The sequence below is a fragment of the Pteronotus mesoamericanus genome, unplaced genomic scaffold (genome assembly GCF_021234165.1).
Source record: "Pteronotus mesoamericanus isolate MK-2021 breed Mesoamerican mustached bat unplaced genomic scaffold, CSHL_Meso_final contig_59, whole genome shotgun sequence".
Taxonomy (NCBI): Eukaryota; Metazoa; Chordata; class Mammalia; order Chiroptera; family Mormoopidae; genus Pteronotus; species Pteronotus mesoamericanus.
The window spans coordinates 7,054,208-7,077,651 of record NW_026555206.1 but is presented as its reverse complement, the minus strand read 5'-3'; the positions used below and the strand labels follow the sequence as shown (position 1 = coordinate 7,077,651).

Below are 23,444 nucleotides of genomic sequence, written 5' to 3'. Positions count from 1 at the left end.
CTATGTAATACATAGAAACAAACACTGGGGGGCTGCCAAAATGAAGAGACAAAGAGAAGACAGGAAAAAAACAGAACAATATGGACACAAGAAGTCTACTAGATGCAGAATTCAAAACACTGGTTATAAGGATGCGCAATGAACTCAGGGGAAGAGAATTGGACTTAGAACTTCAACAGGATAAAAAAAGGACATGGAAACCATAAAAAAGAGCCAGTCATAAATGAAGGATACACTAACTGAAATGAAGAACAACTTACAAGGAATCAACAGTACAGTAGATGAAGCTACTGGGGCAACTTCAAGCATACCAACATTTGCATCATGGGGGTGCTGGAGGAGGAGAGAGAGAGCAAGATATTGAAACCCTATTTGAAAAAATGATAACAGGAAACTCCCCTAACCTGATAAAGGAAATAGACATACAAGTCCAGGAAAATGCAAGAGTCCCAAACAAGATGAACCCAAAGAGGCCCAAACCAAGACACATCATAATTAAATTTAATATTCTTGATTAACTTTTTTAGAAAGGAAGAGGAAGGGAGAGAGAGAGAACCATTGATTTATTGTTCCATATATTTATGCATTCATTGGTTGCCTCTTGTATGTGCCCTTGTGACAGGATAGTAAAAAGCTAGGAAAATTCCAGAGCAAATGGACTGAGGAAACTGAGACAAGAAAATTAAATAAGGCCAAAGAGTTTGAGCAAATTACAGCCAGCTGGTGAATCACAAAACCTTTTCCCCCATAACCAAGGGCACTTGAGAGCAAATGGTTTATACCTCTCCTCCCTCACCAAAAAATACATAACTTAAATACCCTGGTCTGGGAAACAGAGAACAAAGACCGAATTAATGCCATTTGTGCCAGCTAAACCCAAGGACAAATGGAGTCAGGGGAACAAATAACAAAAACCCTATTACAAGCTAGGCAGACCCAAGATAAAAGTAAAACAGTATAGCAGACCAAAGAATATTCGCAACCCTCCTCGTTGTACACATTTTGACTTATCAGCATATTAAAAATGAACCTGGAAAACTGGTGAACATTCTACTGAAACCCTCCTCTAAGATTCTCACCTTCAGGAGAAAGATAAAAAGCCCTCAGGACAAAGACTCAGGGTAGGGTTGCTCCAGAACTCACCCATGCTCCTGCCTGGGCATGAACTGTTTACTTCCTCCTGAACTTTAAGGGTCCCCATGAGACTTGCAGCCAAAGGAGCAGAGGGCAATGGCAGCTCAACCCAGACTTATCCCCTGATTCTGCATCCAAGGTCCCCTTTTTCTCTGACTTCCCAGTGAGCTAAAAGCAGCCCTACCTTGGCTCACTTCTGTCTCTGCGACCTTCCTTCCCAGTGAGCTAACAGAATCCATGCCTTGACTTACTCCTTTCCTATACCATTTCTAGGGAGCCAAAACAGAGCACTGCCTAGGCTCACTCCTGTTGTTCTCCTCTTCTTCTGCCCTAAGTCCTTCCTTTGTTTCAATGTCTCCAGCTTTAATAAATATACTCTCAAATTCACCTTGACTCATGCTATACTCTTTCCTATACAAAGTCAACAACCCACACACTACAGGCTGGCCTGAGGCAGACACACTCTAAACCAGTCCCTGTCTGGTAACACTGTGGTAAGAGATCGAACCTGCAACCTTGGTGTACTGCAATGATGCCCTAACCAACTGGACAACACAGGCAGGCCCAACACATCATAATTAAAATGCCAAAGGTTAAAGACAAAGGAGCTGTCAGCTAATTTCTCAACAGAAATTTTGCAGGCTGGAGGGACTGGCAAAAAACATTCAAAATGATGAAAAGCAAAGACCCACAACCAAGATTACTGTACCCAGCAAAGCTATCATTTAGAATAGGACAGATAAAGAGCTTCCCAGACAAGCAAAAGCTAAAGGAGTTAATCACCATCAAACCAATATTACATGAAATGTTTAAAGGATCTTCTTTGAGAAGAAGGAAAAAAGAAAGATCAAAAATAAAAATAATAAAATGGCAATAAATACATATCTATCAACAATTGAATCTAAAAAACAAAATAAACAAGCAAGCAGAACAGAAATAGACTCATAGATACAGAACATTTTGACAACTGCCAGTTGGGAGGGGAGTTGAGGGAATGGGTGAAAAAGGTGAAGGGAATAAGAGGTACAAATTGGTTGTTACAGAATAGTCATGGAAATGTGAAGTACACCATGGGGAATATTCTAGTAACCATGTACAGTGTCAGATGGGTGCAAGATTTATTGGGTGATCACTCAGTAATTTATGTAATGTCTAATCAGTGGGATCTAACCTGAAACTAATACAATATTGTATGTGAACTGCAATTGAAAAATAAAAAATGTTTTAAAATTTTTTTAAAGGTGTGAACAAATTTCAAACCTCCATGCATATATAACTATGATTTTGCATTAAATATAACCACAGATATAGGATTATTTGCATTTACTCTGTGCTTAATTAGTAATGTCATAAGAGTAGGTTTATTATAATGTTATTTTTTAAATGTTAGACTTTTATTCAATGATTTCAGGAGGATATTGCATTGGAATGGCATTTAGTTCTGAACAGCTTATTTCATTTGTTACAAATAATTCTTAAGAAGTGTAATTTAGGTCCCTAGTCCACCTTCATTAAGACCCAAACTGTGACCAATGCTTGCTACATGTGACCAACGCTTCCCCAAAACATCAACTCTGCTACCTCCAGTATTCGATAATGACTGAATCAGTAAGGATTCAATATAATCCTTTCTTATTGTATCACCTAAATGTGACTTTTTTTAATCCCTAGGCTAGTCCCCAATATAAAGGAAGTTTAATAGAGAATGCTTCAAGAAGTAATAAATATATAGATAGAATGCTAACAATTTCTGAAAGTAGAAATCACTTACTTAGATGACCATTTGAAATTGGTATTTCCATTTTTAAAAGAATAATCTTAAGGCATTGAGGTGGACACTAAAACTTAAAAATGATGGTTATTAATAAAGTATGCCAAATGAATAAACAAAGAACTGTATCTTAATTCCTGAATTCATAAATTTTCAATATTAAACTAAATACCATAAAATTATCTCAAAACAACCATAATTTCTCTTTTGTCAACCAAATAGCTATTCATTTTAAAAGAATATTTATATTAAATAGGGAGCAATCTGCTTTGCTATAGCTTCATTAGAATTGGAATAATACCTTTGACCTACATTTTGATCAGCATGCACTAGACTCATGCTTCTGGCTATGGAAATGGTGGTCAATAATAATGGTTAGTCTATCATTGACACGTTTGTCAGATTTCTCAACCAAACAAATATTTGTCACTGTTTGATCCTAACATAAAAGTCAAAAATCAGACTACTCTCAAATTCTAGTCCTAGGCTATTAATAATTAAGAGAGATAATGTGACAGATTCTATCTCTAGGTAACTATTTTGTAGGTAGAAGTTTGAGAAGAGACATTAACACTTTCAGGTAAAAAAGAATGGATCACATACTTAATCTCTGAATTAATTTAGAAGGGTAAAATAATTCATGAGCCACTAATTATAATATCTGTGTTACAACTAAAGGATGTCATAACATCAAAAGGAAAATATACTATTTTATTGAAAAATCAATCTCATTTCATTCAATACATCATAAACTATTAATTTTTGCTTTAAAGAAAATGTAATCATGGGTCATATTTTAAACATAAACATTCTATAGATGGCTAATAGTCTTCACATTTAAAATAAATGGAATAAAAACCTGGAACATAATAATTTATTAAACAGTAACATTGTAATTTGAAAGAATTAATGCAACTATCCTAATATCTGGCTTGTAACCAGCGAGACATTTATTTATCAGAGTACTTTGGCTGAATAAAAATTGTAGAACCTTCTCCAGAACTAAATTTTTAAAGAACATTATCTGAAGGAGGTAAGATCTTTGCAAAAATGGTAAAGTAGCATACCTGGGGATAAATGGAAGCTTTTATTTTACCATCATTAATTTTTTATTGACTGCTTTTAAGAGGGAGCCTAAGTAAGTGGTGCTCTGCTTTGGCTCTCCGGGAACATTATGGAAAAAAAATAAGCCAGGGCTGGGCTGCTGTTAGCTCATTGAAAAGTCAGAGAAAAGGGTGCCTTGGAGACAGGTTCAGGGGGTTAGCCCAGGAGGAGCTGCTGCTGCCTGTTGCTGCCCTGGCTGCAAGTCTCGTGGGCTTCCTTAGAGTTTAGGAGAGAAAAGACGCACACCTGAGAGGGAAGAAAGGCGTGGGTGTGCTCAGGAAAGAGCCCACTATAGAGGACTTTTTAAATTCCTTATTTGCTTGCCGGTATAAAGTTATAATGGAAGAAATCTGCTATTATAATAGAAGAATATTTAATCACGATCTCTTATATTTCAAATCTAATATAATCTCTTAAGAGTCTCTTCATCTTAGGCTTATAAGCATTAATCATTTACTTAACTATAAACAGATTAAATGCTTTTTATCTTATTGACCTTTTTTCCTTTGAAGTTGAGGATACCAGGCTGCTCCACGACCCCATAATACAAGCACATACTGTTGACCTTTGGCCTGTTCCACCGTTAACATAACTTTCCTTTGCTTCTGTCCTCTATAACTATATAATGCCTCTGGAAAAGAAAAAGGAATATTTTAGATACTCTACCACATGTGATACTATATTTTAATGTCTAATGATAAAGATATAATGATAAACAAATTGTACAATAAGGTCTCGTATCTTAATTATTTTATAATCTAAAATGAGTACCTGTCAGTATGGTGATATCAACAATTCTTAGCACCGCATGGACTAACATGTCAGGCTGAAGCTGCTCCAATTCTACAAATTCTATACTGTTCATTTTCTGAGGCCGCTTCTGAGGAAGATCTCTGAGATAGGAATGTTTTGAAGATACATATGCCAGTAAGTCCTGAAGTACAACATCGCTGACTATACTGGAATCTAAAAGAAAAAAACCACACACACATGTACCAAAGATGGCAAAATTACATTTTCTTGACATCACAGTATTTTCTTAGACCTTTATTTTATGTTGTAAAGTATATTAAGTATAAAACATGATTTCATTTCTACAAAACACGTAGCTTATTCCTGTTGATGATTAGATCAGTTATTTAATCCATCAATAATTATGCAATTTAAGATGTTTTTCTCTTTTCTGTCTCAAATTTTTTCTAGTTTTTTATTGAGACATATTTTAATACAATAAAATGCACACATTTAAAGTTTATAGATTGATGAATTTTGCTGATTAAATTTTAATTTCTCTGAAGGAAAGGGAGGTATGGTTGAATATATGATTGACTGTTGACTAAATAAGATCTTAACAAAAAACAGGTAAGTACTTTTTAGAAAGCAGATACTATTAACCAATTTCAGTAAGAAAAAAACCAAATGATTCTTTTTTCCTTCCCTCAGTAATATTCTCATCCTAATGTATTTCTTATGCCACACTATAACCTCATTATTCACTCACTCATCAGTATATCATCCACTATATGACGAGCACTATACCAGCTGCTAGAGATACAAAAACATATCATATCATGATGTCAACACTGAAGGGATTATCAACCTAGTTAATAACAAACAGTGGGATTAAAGCAAAAGAGAAATGTGTAAGCATTACTAAGAACACACAAAAAGAATTTCCCAGAAAGTTGAAAGAGGCTTTGTTGAGGGATTATTTGACCTAGGTTTTGCAAAAATGTCTAGTTTTCTAGGTAGTAATTGAGGGTGGGGATATATTTCCAGGCAAAGAGAAGGGGTTTGCAATCCGTTAGGTACCATAGATACATAGTCTGATAAAGCATATTGACTCATTATCAGAACAGTATCTTTATAGCAGCTTTATTGAGATATAATTAAAATACATAAAATTCACCCTTTTAAAATGTACAATTTAGTGCTTTTTTTAGTATTTCACAAAGTTGTGCAACTATTACCATTATCTAATTTTAGAATATTTTTATTACAGAATATTTTATTTTATTTTAAGATTTTTTAATTTATTTATTTTTAGAGAGGGAAGGGAGGGAAACAGAGAGGGAGAGAAACAATGCATGGTTGCATCTGCTGTGCCCCCTACCAGGGACACAGCCTGCAACCCAGGCATGTGCCCTGAGTGGGGATTGAACTGGCGACCCTCAGGTTTGCAGGCTGGTGCTCAATCCACTGAGCCACACCAGCTTGGGCCAGAATATTTTAAATGCACAAAATGAAATAGTATTATAAAATCAATTATATGGACATATCGTAATCAAAACATTTTAAAACTGTGATATAATACATGTGCTTCACTAATACATTAAATAACAAGATGTAGCAGAATATGTAATACTACTATAATTTCAAAGTATGCTAAAATATCACGGGCATAGACGATATTCAAGTTATTTTCAACAACTGTAATGTGATCTGAAAATCTATGTGTTTTCCATTGGTGACCAAGACACCAGAACTGCTAATATTACTGTAGATTGTTGCCTTATTCACAATGGAAGGAAATACTAATTTTCAGTTAGCAATTAGTGAAAATAAAGATGTAATGTCTTCCCTCTCAACTTTATAGACCCTTTACTGTAAAGGAATTAATTTTCACAGAAGAGAGAGTAGGTAGAACCTTTAAGAGGCTAGTGACCATCCATCAGGATGTAAAGAGCACTGGGAACCAGGTGAGGCTGCAGGAAGGGGGAAAGGGTAATAGATTTGTGAAATAGTTTGGAGGTAGGATCCAAGAAACAATTAGAGGTGAAGGGTAAGGAAAAGATTAAAGATGACATCAAGATTTCTAGCACAGTTGAATGGATGGATAAAACAAATGTTTTAACATTTTTATAACTCAATACATGACATCTATTCTAATTAAGATTACTCAATTCCTAAATGTATTTTATAAAACAATGGTGATATCACTAATAAATATAATGAGAAATATAATAACAGAAAAGAACATAGACAGTATGAAAGATGAGTGAGAAAAACAGAGGTAGAGTGGAGATGAGGATATCAAACATATTACAGCAAAACCCAACTCCAAATAGCTCCTTACACAGCTCCAATTTATTCACCAAGTCTTCTGATCTCTCTTTCACAATATTTCCAGCACATCTAGGATCAGAAGAGCTGGGTTCAAATTCTAACTTTTGAGTTAGAATGAGTTCTCTGAACTTGCACATAATTTCTCTGGGCTTTATTCTTTGTTAATATATGGAACTTTTTTAGGCAGAAAAAAATCCCTTAACCCTGCTTCATAAAAATTTATACAGAAATTTCTGATTATTTAGATTCCAAATAAAATAGTGTAGTTAATAAATCATTGTATTAACCTTTGATATATATATTTAATAGTATTTAATTTAATAATATTTAAGATAAATTTATATCCTCTCATATTATCAGGGCTAGGTTTGTAAAACATGTAACACTTCACTATAATGAGAAAAGAAAAGTATAATATATTGATCATAGGTAAGAATGCTCTCAAGATTTGTTACTACTTGTAAAAAAAGCTAATCAAATTGATTTATTCTTTCAAAAGGAAAACAATTGCAATATTCTCAAAGTATAAACTGATACTTTGAATATAACCTATTTAGCTACTAAGGTGTGAAAAAAGGGCAATATAAATTTTTATGTAAGTATAAAACCAAGTCTTTAAAGTAACCTCTCAAGGTTATGTAATTACAATTAGTCCAAAGTTCTACAAAGGTTCACATTGTCTACAAAAAAACCTTAAGCTCCAGGTGTCCCATCGGATATTCTCCATTAGATTAGGTCCTAAGATTTCTATGAAATTATTGAACTAAATCAGCCTTACTTGAATCTAGATCAGCCTTAAAACCAGAGCTATCTACAGCATCTGTCTCCCAAATCCCTTGCAAAATATTTGCATACCATGTCATTTTCATTATTTCAATACATTCCTTACCCTTCTATTAACATCTATAAAATATCATGAATTTTACTTAAAAGTCACTTAGTTCCTTGGAAATATGCTTTCCAAGATGTTGCAAATTCAATTACCTATAATAAAAGATTAAACTTAAATCTTTTAGGGAAATCCCCAAATCAAAAATTGACTGACTTCAACTGGCCAAAAACATACTGTTTTTAATTATTACAAGTTCATACTAAATCTAGATATCTGATAGGGCAAATTATTTCTCCTTGCTCTTCTAAAAAAAAAAAAAAAAAAAGAAGCCCTGGCTATTTTTGGCCATCTACTCCTCCAGAATAATCATCAAATTTCATAAAAATCTTATTGGAGGTTTGACTAGATTTGCATTTAATATATAGATAACTTGGAGAGAACTGAAATCTTCACAATGCTAAATCTTCCAATCTGTTAATAAAGTATATGTTTAGTTCTTTTAAAATTTCTCTTATATTTTTAACAATTTTATTGTTAAATTAATAATTATATAATTACTTAGTATCACATAATATTGTCAATGGTGTCTTCTCATTTAAGTGTTACTAGTTGCTCATTGTTCGATTCTACAAATGCAATTGACTTGTCCAATATTATTAATCTTATAGTTTGTAATCTTGCTGAACTTTCCTATTATTTGTAATAATTTGCTTGAATTTTTAGAAGGGTAAGATTTTATGTAAACTATCATTTATGCCATCTATAAATAATGACAGCTCTATTCCTCTTTTCCGGACATTTTGAAAAATTCTTTTCATGTTTTGTTGCACTGGTTAATATCTCCAATACAGTGTTGAATAAAAGTAGTAATAGCAGCACTCTAGTATCATTTCCAATTTTGCAAAGGAATGTTCTTAGTATTTCTCCAATTAGGATTTTTTATATTGTTTTTTAATTTAATCTTTATTGCATTTTTACAATACCTTTTAGATCCCTTGAACTACCCTGCCCCTGAGCAATCATCACACAATATTGTCCATGTCCATGAGTCCTTTTTCCTCAATCCCTCCACCCCCTAATCTTCCCTCGCCCCACTAGCTGTCATCCTGCTCTCTACCTATGAATCTATCCCCACTTTCCTTGTTAGTTCAGTTTGTTCATTAGATTCCACATATGAGTGAAATCAGACGGTAATTGTTTTCCTCTGACTGGCTTATTTCACTTAGCATGTTTTCCAGGTCCATTCATACTTTTACAAAGGATAAAATTTTCTTCTTTTTCATAGCCAAGTAGTATTCCATTGTGTAAATGTTTGAGTTGTTTTATCCACTCATCTATTGATGGACACTTGGGCTACTTCTGTATCTTGGCAATTGTGAATAACGCTGTAATGAACACAGGGCTGCTTTTTTCCTTCTTATTAGAGCTAGCTCTTTAACATTTGTTATGGTACTGGTTAACAAATTCCTTTAGTTTTTTTTGTCTGGGAAACTCCTTATTTCTCCTTCGATTTTAAATGATAGCCTTGTTGGGTAAAGTAGCCTTGGTTGTAGGTCCTTGCTTTCCATCACCTTGAATATTTCATGCCATTCCCTTCTGGCTTGAAATGTTTCTGCTTAGTAATCAGATGTGAGTCTAATTGGTGCTGCCTTGTAGGTAACTTCCTGCTTTTTCCCTGTGGCTTTTAGGATTCTCTCCTTGTCTTTAAGCCTTGTCATTTTAATTATGATGTGCCTCAGTATAGGCCTCTTTGGGTCCATACTTGTTTGGGACTCTCTGAGCTTCCTGGACTTGTGTGTCCTTTTCCTTCTCCAGATTGGGGAAGTTTTCAGTCATTATTTGTTCACATAGGTTCTCAATCCCTTGCTCACTCTCTTTTCCTCTGGTATTCCCATAGTGCAGATGTTCTACTTCATGTTGTCCAAAATGTTTCATAAGCAGTCCTCATTTTTTTAAATTTTTTCTTTTTGCTGCTCTGAGTCTTTTGTTCAACCGTGTCTTCCAAGTCACTATACAATCCTGCTTCATCTAACCTAGTATCTATTCCTTCCAGTGTATTTTTTATTTCAGATATTGCATTCTTTATTTCTCACTGGTCCTTTTTTGTGGTTTCTATGTCTTTTGTCATGCTTTTGAGAATCGTTACAATCATTACTCTAAACTCTATCTGATAAATTGCTTACCTCCATTTCTTCTAGTTCTTCTAGTGGAGAATTCTCTTGTTCTTTCATTTGGGGTCTGTTTCTTTGTCTTCCTATTTTGGCTGTTTCTCCATATTTTCCACATTAGTTGTTAAACTAATCAGTCATTAGAGCGACACGTTGTTAAACTAATCAAGCTATAATCAGTAGCCCGGCTTAAGCCCTACAGGGTGGGGTAGAGTAATGCCTGTGGATGGAGCTCTTGCCACCCCTCAGGTTGATGCCACTTAGAAAGGAGAGCTCTGCCTGAGAAACATGCCTCCTACATTATGGGGAATAACTCAGCACTGGGATCCTGGCAGCTGTTCCTTCAGTTTTCTCCCCAGAGCCACCAACCTCAGGCTCTCCTCAACCATCTCCAGTCCACTCTGGCCTCCCTCTGTTGGAGCCCAGGGTAAGTGGCTGCAAACGAAATTTTGTGCATTGGCCCTTTAAGAGGCTCTGTATGTCTCCAGCCATCTCTCCCTGGCAGACAGTAACCCGGCAGTTTTTCACAGCTGGATGTATCTGAGTTCCTTTCTGGCTGGTGCCGTAGGCTGGAGAGCCCAGCTTGGGGTATAGACCCCACACTTCTCAGGGGAACCCCCCAGCCACTGAAATATCCTCCATATCTTCAGCTGCCACCCGTGGGAGCCTAGTCAGCCCTCTCATGTCTCCACACTCCCTACCGGTCACATTGTGGTGAAGTGGTTTCTTCTGTCTGTGGTTATAAGGCTTCTCTACAGTTAGTGTTCTGTTGGTTATTCAGGATGCTTTCTCTACAATTTAGTTGTAATTCCAGGTTGGTCCGAGGAAGAGGTTAGTATAGCTTCCACTTACTCCTCCATCATCTTGGATCTGCACTCTGTTTTTTTAAAGACATTCTTTATGAAGTTAAAATAAATGTCTTTTTATTCCTAATGAATAAAAGTTGAACTGTATTTTCAAAAGCTTTCTTTGTATCTATTGAGATGACCATGTATGGCTTTTCTAAAACCTTTTTTTTTTTATTTTGAGAATATTTATTAAAGCTGGAAACAGTGAAACAAGGAAGGGCTTAGGATAGAAGAAGCAACAGAAGAGAGCCTTGGTGGAGCTGCTTTGGCTCTCCAAAAACCTTACAGGAAATAAATGTGCCAAGTCAGAGAAAAGGGGCCTTGCAGATAAGTTCAGGGATTTTGTTGCTGCCGTTCCCCTGGTTGCAAGTCCCATGAGGGCCCCAGAATATTTTTTTTTTAAAGTACGTGCCTGAGAGAAGGGCACAGATGAATCCAAGGAGGGAACCTAAAAACAACCTCAAAAGATTACATTTAGATAACACGATTTCACTTACAAAGCATATACATGACTCCATTTATACAACACTCTCAAAGTGACAAAGTTGAGATGAAGACCAAATTAATAGTTGTTCAGAAGACAGATGGGGATTGGACTAGAGGCAGTGATGACTATTAAAGAGGTAGCATAAAAATATTTCTTTGTGGTGATGGAACAGTTCTATATTTTTATTGTGGTGGTATGAACACAAATTTATACATGGGATCAAACTTCATAGAACTACACTCACACACACGAGTGCATGTGAAAACAGAGTAAGGTCTGTAGTCTAGTTCCTGATACTGATATTATACTAAAGTTATATAAGATGTCACCATTGGGGAAGCTGGGTGAAGGGCTCATGCAACTTTATGTATTATTTTTGCAATCCCTTGTGAATCCATAATTTCAAAATTAAAAGTTTTTCTAATAATAAAATAAGTGAACATTATCTTTATGCTACTATAATTCTGATACCTATTCCTATGGGGGGTTTTTTCCATACCACGAAGTAATTCACTCAGCTCTGGCACTATCTACCTGGAATAGATAGTGTCAGATCCCACAAGTTCAAGGAGCAGTTCCACAAGCAGTCCCTCCTTGCTCCCCTATTTCACTCACTAATTATAAGTCCAGCTTGTCACCATGCTTCTGATTGATCTACTATATATTACAGGTTCCCACAACCCCCTCCTCAGACTCAATTAATTTGCTAGAAGGGCTCACAAAACTCAGAGAAACATTTATTTACACTTACCAGTTTATTATAAAAGATATTATAAAGTATACATGTGAACAGTTAGATGGAAAAGATACATAGGGTAAAATATGTGAGAAGGGGCACAGTGCTTCCACACCCTCCCTGGGCATTACACTCTCCTGAATCTCCACATGTTCAACAACCTGGAAGCTCTCCAAATCCTGCCCTTTTGGGTTTTTAATGAAGATTTCATTATATAGGCATAATTGATTAACTGGAGATTAATTCAATCTCCAACCCTTCTCTCCTGCAAGGAGGAGTACAGAAATTTCCAATCTTTTAATTACATTGTTGGTTCCCCTGGCAACCAGCCTCCATCTTTAAGTGTTTTCTAAACGTCACCTCATTAACTCAGGTGTGGTTGGATGGGATTCACTATGAATATCAAGACACCTTTATCACTCTAATCACTTAAAATATTCCAAGAGTTTTAGGAGCTCTGTCCTGGTAATCTGGACAAGGACCAAATAAATATATATTTCATATGACAAATCCCAATAATGTGGGCTCTCTCTGGAGCCCATGCCTTTCTTCCCTCTCAGGCATGCATCTTTATTTTTCTCTCCTAAATTTAAGGGTGCCCATGAGACTTGCAACCATGGCCAATTCAACATGCAGTGGCAACTTGTCCTGGAATTACCCCGTGAACCTGTCTCCAAAGCCCCCTTTTCTCTAACTTTTCAGTGAGCTAACAGCAGCCCCACCATGTCTCACTTCTTTCCTATAAAGTTTCTAGACAGCCAAGGCAGAGCACTGCTTAGCCTCTCTTCTGTTTCTTCTTCTATCCTAGACTTTTCAGTGAGCTAAAAGCTGCCCCACCTTGGCTCACTTCTTTCACTGTGGCTTTTACTTCTCAGTGAGTCCACACAGTTCAGCATGGCTCACTTCTTTCCTATAATGTTTCTAGGAAGCCAAAGCAGAGCACCACCTAGGCTCTCTCCTGTTGTTTCTTCTACCCTAAGCCCTCCCTTTGTTTCACTGTCTCCAGCTTTAATAAACATACTCTCAAAATTAAAAAAAATCTATCCCAATAACAGAGCTAATAATTCTAAAATTTATGTCTTAATTTCAAACTTTTCTTCCGAGCTTTGGACTTCATTTCCAATCCCTATATGCCTTTCTTCACTTGGATGCCTCAGAGATACCTAAAACTTAACACATCTAAGACAGAACCCTTATCTTCCCCCCATGGACCTATTATCTCTCAGTCTTTCCTAATAAAGGCTACCTAATTACTGAAATCAAAACCCAGTAGTAATAGATTGCTCTTCTTACCTCATCTCCAAATTCACACCATCAGAGAATCCTGTTAAACTCTATTTAAAGTTATATCTCAAATCCATTTCTCATGATCTATACTAGCCTCCCATTATCTCTCAATATGAACTATTATAAATTAGTAACTTTGAATCCACTCCATGACTATCCCTTCACAACCACAACCATGCTATTCTACTACCTTGGCCCTTAATTATTTTCCTCAATAGCATTCATTATTACCTGCAAACATTTTAGGTACACATCTATCTTCCACACAGATACCTGAGCTCCACAAAGGCTAATACCAGGTATATGTTGTTTATTACTGTATCTCCAGTACACAGTGTCTCAATGTCAACAGTTAATACAAATATACTGGGTAGATGAAGAACTGGATATTAGTTATTTTATGAGAGTATGTCAATGCTGATTTTCTGTTAAGTTCCCTAGGGTACTGAGGAACCGTGCTCTTTCCAAGCACCATTGTTGTTGTTTTGTTATCATTCTCTTCTACTTACTCTGCCTTTCTTTGAGAATTCTTATTGTTCAGAGGTTGGAATTCCATGCTTTATCTTCTTGTTATTCTAATTAATCTCTTATGTAATCTTGTACATACTGATAGTTATTTTCCAATGACACTATTTCAGTATTTTATAAAATATTTTGTTTATTACTTCTACTACTACTATTACTATATTGTTATTATATTATATGCAGGTTTAACACCTTATAGTCATCCTCTCATTTAATCTTCACAAACAACCCTATAAGCTACACATGTATTTTTATTTCCATTTCACCAATGAGGATAAAGCATTACAAGGAGGTCAAATAAGTTACTTACAAATACAGACTTTGGAAGTTCTAGGACCAGGATTCAAATTTGGTCTGTTTGATTCCAGGGACTGTAATTACCAGAGACTATACTAAAAGTATTACTTTATACTGTCTACCTTATTTTTTTTTTTTTAATTTCTTGGAGAAAAAGATAGCTGTTGGTTTCTTCATTCAAGAGCTTATTTTCAAGAAGCAAAAATGCATGTCAGAGAAGGAAAGTAGTTTTTCCTAGCAATGGTGATGGAAGAACAAGGATTCAAACCCTAACTATCTGACTATGGTCCATGCTTTTTTCATTACCTAAAGGATTATTAATCAGAGGCTCAGAAATTCCACAGAACTTTGTAATTCCATGTAAAATTTTGTGTCTTTCTACTTAAGTCCATTTTCTGGAGAAAAGGCCCATAGTATCTCAAAGAGGTCTATGACTCCCTAACAGGTTAAAACCACCACAATACTGACTCTCTAGGAAAATGAAACATAAACCCAATTATTTTTTTAAATACATAATGATTTACAATGTATTTTATATATTCTATTTTATAAATTCAATTGTTTTTATAAATTCTATTTTCATTCTTACTAAGCAAAGCAATATTCTCCAGAAAACTCATTTAGAATACATTTGATAAAATTACCATTTTAACTCTACTTTTAAAAAATGTGTATGTATTCTTTAAATACTACGATATAAAATGTGCCTTACATTCTTCAGGCTGGACAGATGAATAACTCCCAAGATTTAATAACTGACTGGTAAATGTTGATTGCAGTATTGTCTCACCAATCCATTGATCTTCAAAAACAGTAACATCTAGAAAGGGGAAAAAAAGTTCTGATCATGCCATAAATTCCTTCATACTGTGATTAACTTACCAATCATAGCAAATATTATGCATGCCTCCCACATACCAGGCAACCAAAGTTCAAATATGTTGAATGATTTAATTTCAGGCCTTCTCAGTTTCAAACCCTTTTACTCATTTATCTACAATTGCCTAATGGACATTCTTGACTGCGTATCCTATTGGCTCCCCAAACTCAGGATGGCTAAACAGTAGCCGGGTAAATTAAACTTTGAGGTCATCCTGACTTCTACCTCTCCCTTCCCACCTTTGTTATCAACCCTCTACTTTTGGCTCTGCCTCTTGAATCTGCCCACAGCCCTGACACTGCTACTGTTTACATCACCCATCTTGTAAGCAGTTTTACACCTGAGAAGCCAAATCATGAGCAAAAAGGGCTGTTCATTGAGCATGGAATCAGAAGGAGTTAGATGAACTGACTTGCCAGTAAATAAGATGACACTGCCAGTGTCTCTTTATTAGAGATAGCACTTAACAATCTTACACAACTACCAAGGTGTATTAACTAAAGTTCTCATTACCCCAGCAAACTGTTCATAGAAACTACTAATGATTGCCTTGTTTTCTTTTTCTAAGCTTCTAAGGGTGACCCTACACCTCTTTTCTATCACATTCTTTTTAAGAGGTGTTACTAAGCTTAATCAATTTCCTTTTAGTCTGAGACTCATCAGTAAAATGACTGATATCTATGCTCAGCTGCACTGTACACTGATTTTAAGTCAATAAAGAAATGTAACAATACCCTGGCCAGGCAGCTCAGGTGGTTAGAGGATCATACGGATAGGCCAAGGTTGCAGGTTCAATCCCTGGTCAGGGTACATACAAGAATTGACCAATAAATGCATCAATAAGTGGAACAACAAATTGATGTTTCTCTCTCTCTAAAACAAAATCAATTTAAAAAAAGAAATGTAACAAAATATTAAATTTCTCATGTTAGATGAAAAAGCAGGATAAAAAAACTATATGGTCTTTATGATTACAACTATATAGTAAGGGTATGGATTCTGCAGTCTAGGTGAAATACTGGCTTTCCCACTTCCTGGAGGTGTGTGACACTGGGCAACTTACTTTACTTCTCTGGGTCTCAGTTTTGTCAAACTAAAAAATAGGAATAACCACCAGTACCTTCCTCACATAGTTGTAAAGAGTTGATATACATGTAAAGTCTAAAACAGGGTTTGACATACAGTAAATTCCCAATAAATATTGGCTTACATATATATGTATATAAATTTTAAGGGTAGATAATTGGTAACACTTCAAAACTCTAATGATGATTGTATGAGGTTGGTATGATACCAGGAGTTTCCCTTTCCATATTTCCAAATGTGATTAATATAATTTCAATCGTTTAAAAATGCAATAGATATTCTGTATCTGCTCCCTCAATAAGTATGTAATGTGCGCAGCATCATTGGGGATTATGTAAAGTAGTAGAAACATTGTATTTTCATCATAAAACTGCTAATATAAAGAAAAGAGCTGAAAATAATACATAAACAAAATCATAAGAAAACAAAAAAAAGAGCCTGATGATATGACCTAAATGCTAACATAATAAATGAGTAGGAGGAGCAACCAGGGAAGGCTCTGAGAGAGAGATATGAAAAGAGTGGAAAGGAGGGACAGAACTAAGAAGGGTAGAACACAGCCCCAGAAATGGCAATGCACAGAATACTACGCAACAGTGAAGATGCCAGCATGGACACTATAAAGGGGTCAGTCATGCTGGAGCTTAGAGGCGAATGGGAAAAAAAAAAAAGAGTTCTCAGGTAGGAAGGGGAAAAAATGCTCACACCTTTATAAAGTAAATTACCACTATACCACAACGACCTTACCTGTGAGTAAAATTATATCTCCAAGAAACACTGTAAGTGCCCAAAATGCAGCAGTCCTCCACAGAAAAACTTCCTTTTTAATTTCTGATTGGTCAATTATGACAATTGTTGCTAAAGGCACTTTAGAGCCAGAATTTGGTCCAGATTTTATATTTATTTCTTTCACATGACATGGAGATAACACCATGACTAAACAATTATACTTCTGACTTTTAGAATTACAATTTTTTATTAATGATGTTTTTTTAATACCCTTAAATTCAGACACACTCCTTTGGTCCCTTGTTGCAGTAGGATCTCCTGCATTAGAAACCAACTTAATTTTTTTAGAAACTTGGAGGACTTTAAGACGGCCCAGTTTATCTTCAGAAGTCCAGTTTCTTTTAATAGAACTTTTGTGGAAGGCATTTATTTGGGAGCACAGTATTCCTGAGCTACATGACTCAATACATATCTTATTTGATGGCAGTTTATCTTCAAAATTGGTAAGTTCTTGAGATCTCTTATTTTCTTCAAGGCCTTTATCAGAGTTTATGTGAATGTGACTACTTGTTTCAGGAATAACAGGACTAAAAAGTTCAAGAGAATATGCTTGGTTTTGTCTACTTTCATATCTTTCTACAAAAGCATCATCAGGCTGAATCAAATTATCTTCAGTTATTTTTATTTCCCCAGGACTTGCTTCTGATTCAATCTCCATGTTTAACATCCCTTTATTTATAAAATTATCCCCTTTATACTTTCTTTGAGCTAAAAAAGCAAGCTGGCTAGAGGCCATTATACTGAGAAATTCAGTATCAGTAGACACCTTAAGGTCTGAGACATTCCTAACTCCTCCTTCAGGCCTTGGCTTATCTACTGTATTAGAAGAAATCTTTTCCAGACTTTGGTTTTGTATTTCATGATATTTTCTTGGTATACATGTTGTTTCAATGGCTCCTGGCCCTATATTAATCTTTTCAGTACTACAGACCGAATCCAATATAGCTGCACACTTATGGTGTAACTGAAAGGAATTTTTTTGGACGTTTTGACCACATATATTTAATTGATCTTTATGGTCTTCAACTGTGATTTTCTTATTTTCGCTGAAAAGCTCTTGATATTTTTCTTCTCCAGTTAAATGCTGAACTCTGCCATGACATGCACATATTTGGACATCAGAGTTAGTTTTATCACTCATCCATAAGGGGTCACTCCTCTGGAATTTTAGAGCCTGTGTTTCAGAAATACAATGTATAAAGTCATCGTTCACATGAACCGATCTATTCACAGAGTTTTCTGAGAAATGACCATTAGGAAGATCGGGAGGGCCAAGAGCTTCTAGGACTTGATAATCTTCAAGGTTTTTGTTTTTGCATTTTTCATCCTTCAGATGTAAAGAATGTTGATTATATAAAAGCTGAATTTTCTTCCAGGGGTCAGCAGTGGACATTAAAGTTGGTTCCTGTGATACTGTCATTTTCAATGAGACAATTGGAGCACCCCAAAAAATGTGGACTTTAGATCCTCTACTCATAGTTTCTGAAAAAAATGAAAAATCTAAAGTGAGTACTTTGTCAGTTGATATTTATAACTTGATATTAACTTAATAAGCCAAAAGCAAATGTAATATAAACTATTAATCAAAAACACCATTAATAGAGTTGATTTATACTGGTATTCCATTTAATTATAAAATTCATAAATATAGAAGAAATCATAAAGATAAATCAAATTACCCAGAAAAATGCTCATGGAAAGGCTCTCTTTAATAAAAATTACAGAGTAGAAGAAGATGGTGGCAGAGTAGGTGGAAGTCACGCTCGCTCACCTCCTCCCTGACCTGGAATTTCAACTAAAATATAAAACAATCAACCTGAATAACCAATTGAAGATTAGCTGAACAAAAGTCTTATAAATCAAAGATTTACAGGAGAAGCCACATCGAGACTGGAAAGAGGAGCAAAAAGGGCTGGCCCCACTCCAACAGGCGGCAGCTAAGAATCCAAAGGGATATCTCAGCTGCAAAGGTCTCCCCTGAGGAATGTATGGTCTCAATCCCACACAGGGGTGCCCAGCTGGAAGCAACAGAACTAGAAGAGGCATCCAAATAACATCTGGCTGTGAAAATCAGCAGAGCTTCTGTCCACCAGGGAGAGTCAAGAGTCTGCTAGAAACCCTGTTGCCCTCTTAAAGGGCCAGCACACAAAATCTCACTCACAGCCATTTACCCTTGGCTCTGGTAAAGGGAAGGCAGCTCAAAGTGAACTGGAGTCCTGTGAAAACTGACTGGGTTGCGTGGCTCCAGGAAGAGGGCTGAAGAGACAGCCACCAGTGCTGGACACTCACCCTGTGCTGAATGTCTGTCCCACACCACGCACAGATGCTATCCTTTCTGGGTCCAGCACACCACATCAACATGGGGTGACTGCATAGGCCTCTTCCTCCAGCCTCCTGTTACCCCGCCTATCCAAGCTCACACCCTGCAGAGGGATCTGCTGCCTGGGCCTGTGGTGTAGACTTTCTTGGGAGGGATCTTGAGAGAAAATTCTGGGATAATTGGAACAGGATTTGTATTGCTCTGGGGAAAAGGCCATTTCCCCTCCTCCCACAGTGTGTCTCAGCAGGAGGTGCCTCTAGCTTTGAACTCACTCTCCCACAGGCCTAAGCAGCAGCACCCCACACCACAGAGGGAGATCCACTAGCCCCACAATAAAAGAACCACGAGTTCCAACCTACCCTCCTAACTCCTGCTGGTCCCACCCTTCTAAGTTTGAAATATTTAGTGGGCTGTGGCCAACATAGTGTGCCACCTCCCCGCACCCAGCAGACACCAGGAGGTATGAGCAGACTCTCATACTCAGAAACTGAGTGTGGCTCTTGAGCAGGACCATTTTCCCCTTGCATGAGAGACTGCTGCCGCCATTCCTGTGCAGAGCCCTGCAATCACATGGCCAAATCTTGGTCTATTTAGACCTGGTGAACACTGCTGGTCTCATTTTAATGCAGCAATTTTCAACTTTTTTTCATCTTACAGTACACATAAACTAATCACTGAAATTCTGTGGCACACCAAAAAATATTTATAATTTTTGTTGATTTGAAAAAAAAATAGGTATAATTTTGATTCATTCATACCAGATAGCTATAGTTGTGTTGGATGTTGACATTTTTTATTTGACAACCTAAGGGAAAAGAGGTCATCAGTGCCCTTGACTAAATAAATAGTCAGGTATTGCATAAAAAAAAAACATTTTTCCCCCCATGGGCTTTATTTGGAGACTGTTGGGGGAAGAGAGGGAGGACCTAAGACTGGTGGATATATGGGGGGAGGGGCTTCTCAATTTGCTTCTTAATTTAGTATATGTTTCCTGGAGATTTAGGATGAGTGAGAACAGCTGTAAAAGTGAGAGAAGAAAATGAAAGGTCATTGAATGGACACTTTCATTAGGGAAAGAAGCCAGGACCAGGATATGGGGACTAGGGTCGGAAGACTCAACGAAGGTCACAGCTTGATGTCAGCTTCCCCAACCTCCTCCATCCCATCCCAGCTCCTGGCCCAGATGTCTGCCATGCTAGCTCCCTCAACTTCCTGTGGAGAGGGAGGGGATGAAGATGTACAAAATGGTGACACCCTGTGCCTCCAGGTCCCTTGCCTAGGAGAACTGCTCACTCAGCCTGTTCTGTAAACTCAGCCAGAGTCAGGAGGTCAGGAAGGCTGGGAACAGACAGGGAAACAACTGTACCCTTCAGAACCCCTTCTGACACTCTGCCCCTCCCCAACTCCTCACCTGAGGTTGCAACTCTTGGTTCATCAATCTTTGTGTATCTCATCTTCATTCCCGTTCTCCCTGTCTATCCATCCTGCCAGCTGAGTGGATTGCTGCAGTCCCCATGTGAGTTAGCACAGCACAGGTACACATGGCCATGGCAAAGGGATGTCACTGTGGCCACATGAAAAACATCCCTGACGCTGTGCTCAGAGGACCACTCAGAGGACTGGGAGGAACACTCCACATAGGACATGGTCCCCAAGTGCTTGGCCAGCACAGTGTCCTGCTCATGTATAAAAAGAGATATGCTGCTACTTGGACAGCTCCCTCAGTGTGGCTAGTTCAGTCTGCGTGTCCAATTTACAGCCAATCAGCACAACTTTGGCACAGTGGCAAAACTCCTGAGTCCTCCCTTGTTACTTCTTAAAGACACTGTCCAGTGTTTTCAGTGGGCTACTGTTGAAGCAGGTGAGCACAGCATCTGAATCAGAATAGGCCAGGGGCCAACATTATCACAGTAAGAAGAACCTGAAGTGTCCTACATGTTGAGCTCAATGTGGTGACTGTCTATCTCAAAACTCATGGAATAGTCCTTAAACATGGTCAGGACATAACTCCTGGGGTAGGCGTCCTTGGTGAACACCTGCAACAGCACTGTCTTGCTGCACTCCTTGCTCACCACCATCTTAAAGCAACCACACTGCCCTCCATGGTCCCAGCTACACGCAGGCCTCCCTGGTAACATCAGCATCATGTGGGTCTGCACCAATCCTCCATTTGGGGGAACATCTCTGCCACACCCCTAGTCCCTTAAAAATTCTTGTGGTACACCAGTGTGCCATAACACACTGGTAGCACACTTGTTGAAAATCACTGCCCAAATGAATCACTGAGATTCTGCCCCACCACGAAGGTCAGCAGGTACTAGCAGGTGGCCAGTAGCCTTTGTGTATCCTGAGGCTGTGGCTGAGTGGCCTCACACCCAGTACTGGTACCAAGTTTGTAGCTGTATCAATCTGGTGAACACAACTCACTCCTGCCTGGTGACTCACTCACACAACACACATACCACCAGAAGCTTTCAGTTACTAAGTCTAATAGGCAGCTAACAGATGAGGGTGGACCTCTGGGAGCTTTGGGCCTTTTGCTGACCTTCCCCCAGGCTCAATGCTGTTGGAAACTGGCCCTGGGGCACAGCTAGGCCCCTCCTACACACATTGATGCCTAGCAGAGGCAGCCACAAAATCTGGATCACTTTGTAGCTCTAAACAGGTAGTTGAGGCTGGTCACAGGCAGCAGCTGCTACTGACCAGTACTGGATTCCCTTGTCAAGTTGTCCCAGAAACAATACAGCCAGTGATTTAGACCACACTGGAAAATGACTACATTAGCTCTATAAGTGGCATGCACAAAGGGAGATCTCGGCAGACACCAGTCCCTGTTGGGGCAAGTTCAGCTTTGTGGAGTCAACTCACACACAGCAACTCATATATTTCACTCAGAGTTAATCCAGCAAGAGAAGCAACCACACTTATGGATGGGCCAATAGCAATTAAGACTCAATTACAACAACAGGGCTCACATAACCAAGATAAGGGACATTCCTGGAGTACCTAGCTCAGGTGATGAGGGAGACTATGCCACTGAGCCTCACAAGACACCTACTACATAAGGCCACCATACTAAGACTGGGAGGGATAGCAGATCTACTTAATACATGGAAACAAATACAGAGGCAGCTAGAATGGGGGAGACAAAGAAACCATGCCCCAAATGAAAGAACAGGAGATAGGCCCAGAACAACTACTAAATAAAATGGAAGGGAGCAATCTAATACCAAGATACAGAATTAAACAACAGTTATAAGGGTGCTCAAGAAACTTAGTGAGAATTTCAACAAATAGCAAACATAAAAAAGTATAAAAAACATATACAAGAACCAGTCAGAAATGAAGAACAGAATATTTAAAATAAAGAGTACAATAGAAAAAAAATCAACAGCAGGCTATATGTAGCAGAAAATTGAATCAGATATTTCGAAGACAAGGTAACAGAAAATACCCAATCAGCAAAAAAAGAAAAAAAAACTTTTTAAATGAAAATAGCCTAAGGGACCTCTGGGACAACATGAAGCATAACAACATCTGCATTATAGGGGCACTAGAAGGAGAAAAGAGAGAGGAAGGAATCAAGAATTTGAAGAAACAATGGCTAGAATTTTCCCTAAACTGTTGGGGAAAAAAAAAGACACAGAAGTCCAGAAGTGCAGAAATGCAAACAAGATGAACCCAAAAAAGGTCTACACCAAGACACATCATAATTAAAATGCAAAAGATTAAAAATGAGAGAACCTTTAAGGCAGTAAGAGAAAAGCAGTTAGTTACCTACAAGGGAGCTCCCAGAATGAATCACTCTCAAATGAATCAATAAAACAAAAATTAGTAAACCAAAATCCAGCAATACATTAAAAAGACCATACACCACGATTGTGTAGGATTTATTCCTGAGATGCAAGGTTGATACAATATCCACAATTCAATTAATGTGATATAACACATAAACAAAATGGTTAAAAATTACATGATCATATCAATAGATGCAGAAAAAGCATCTGATAAAATCTACCACTCATTTATGATAAAAACTCGCAGCAAGGTGGGAATAGAGGGAACATAATAAACGCCACATATGACAAACCCACAGCCAACATGATACTCAATG

The 23,444-nt window shown here is 37.4% G+C and overlaps 1 protein-coding gene and 1 pseudogene across 1 annotated transcript in view; both read right to left on the bottom strand.

Moving 5' to 3' along the window:
- SHLD2 (shieldin complex subunit 2) overlaps nucleotides 1-23,444 on the bottom strand; it is a 137,653-nt gene that overhangs the window by 31,080 nt on the left and 83,129 nt on the right. The window contains exons 3-6 of the mRNA XM_054580480.1: nucleotides 16,969-18,492; nucleotides 14,968-15,075; nucleotides 4,781-4,975; nucleotides 4,506-4,640 (exon numbers count right to left, since the gene is read on the bottom strand). Of these exons, the coding sequence (XP_054436455.1) occupies nucleotides 4,506-4,640; nucleotides 4,781-4,975; nucleotides 14,968-15,075; nucleotides 16,969-18,487 (1,957 nt within the window). The 5' untranslated portion in view covers nucleotides 18,488-18,492. The remainder of the gene's footprint in view (nucleotides 1-4,505; nucleotides 4,641-4,780; nucleotides 4,976-14,967; nucleotides 15,076-16,968; nucleotides 18,493-23,444) is intronic.
- LOC129076319 (rho-related GTP-binding protein RhoN-like) lies at nucleotides 20,738-21,408 on the bottom strand (annotated as a pseudogene).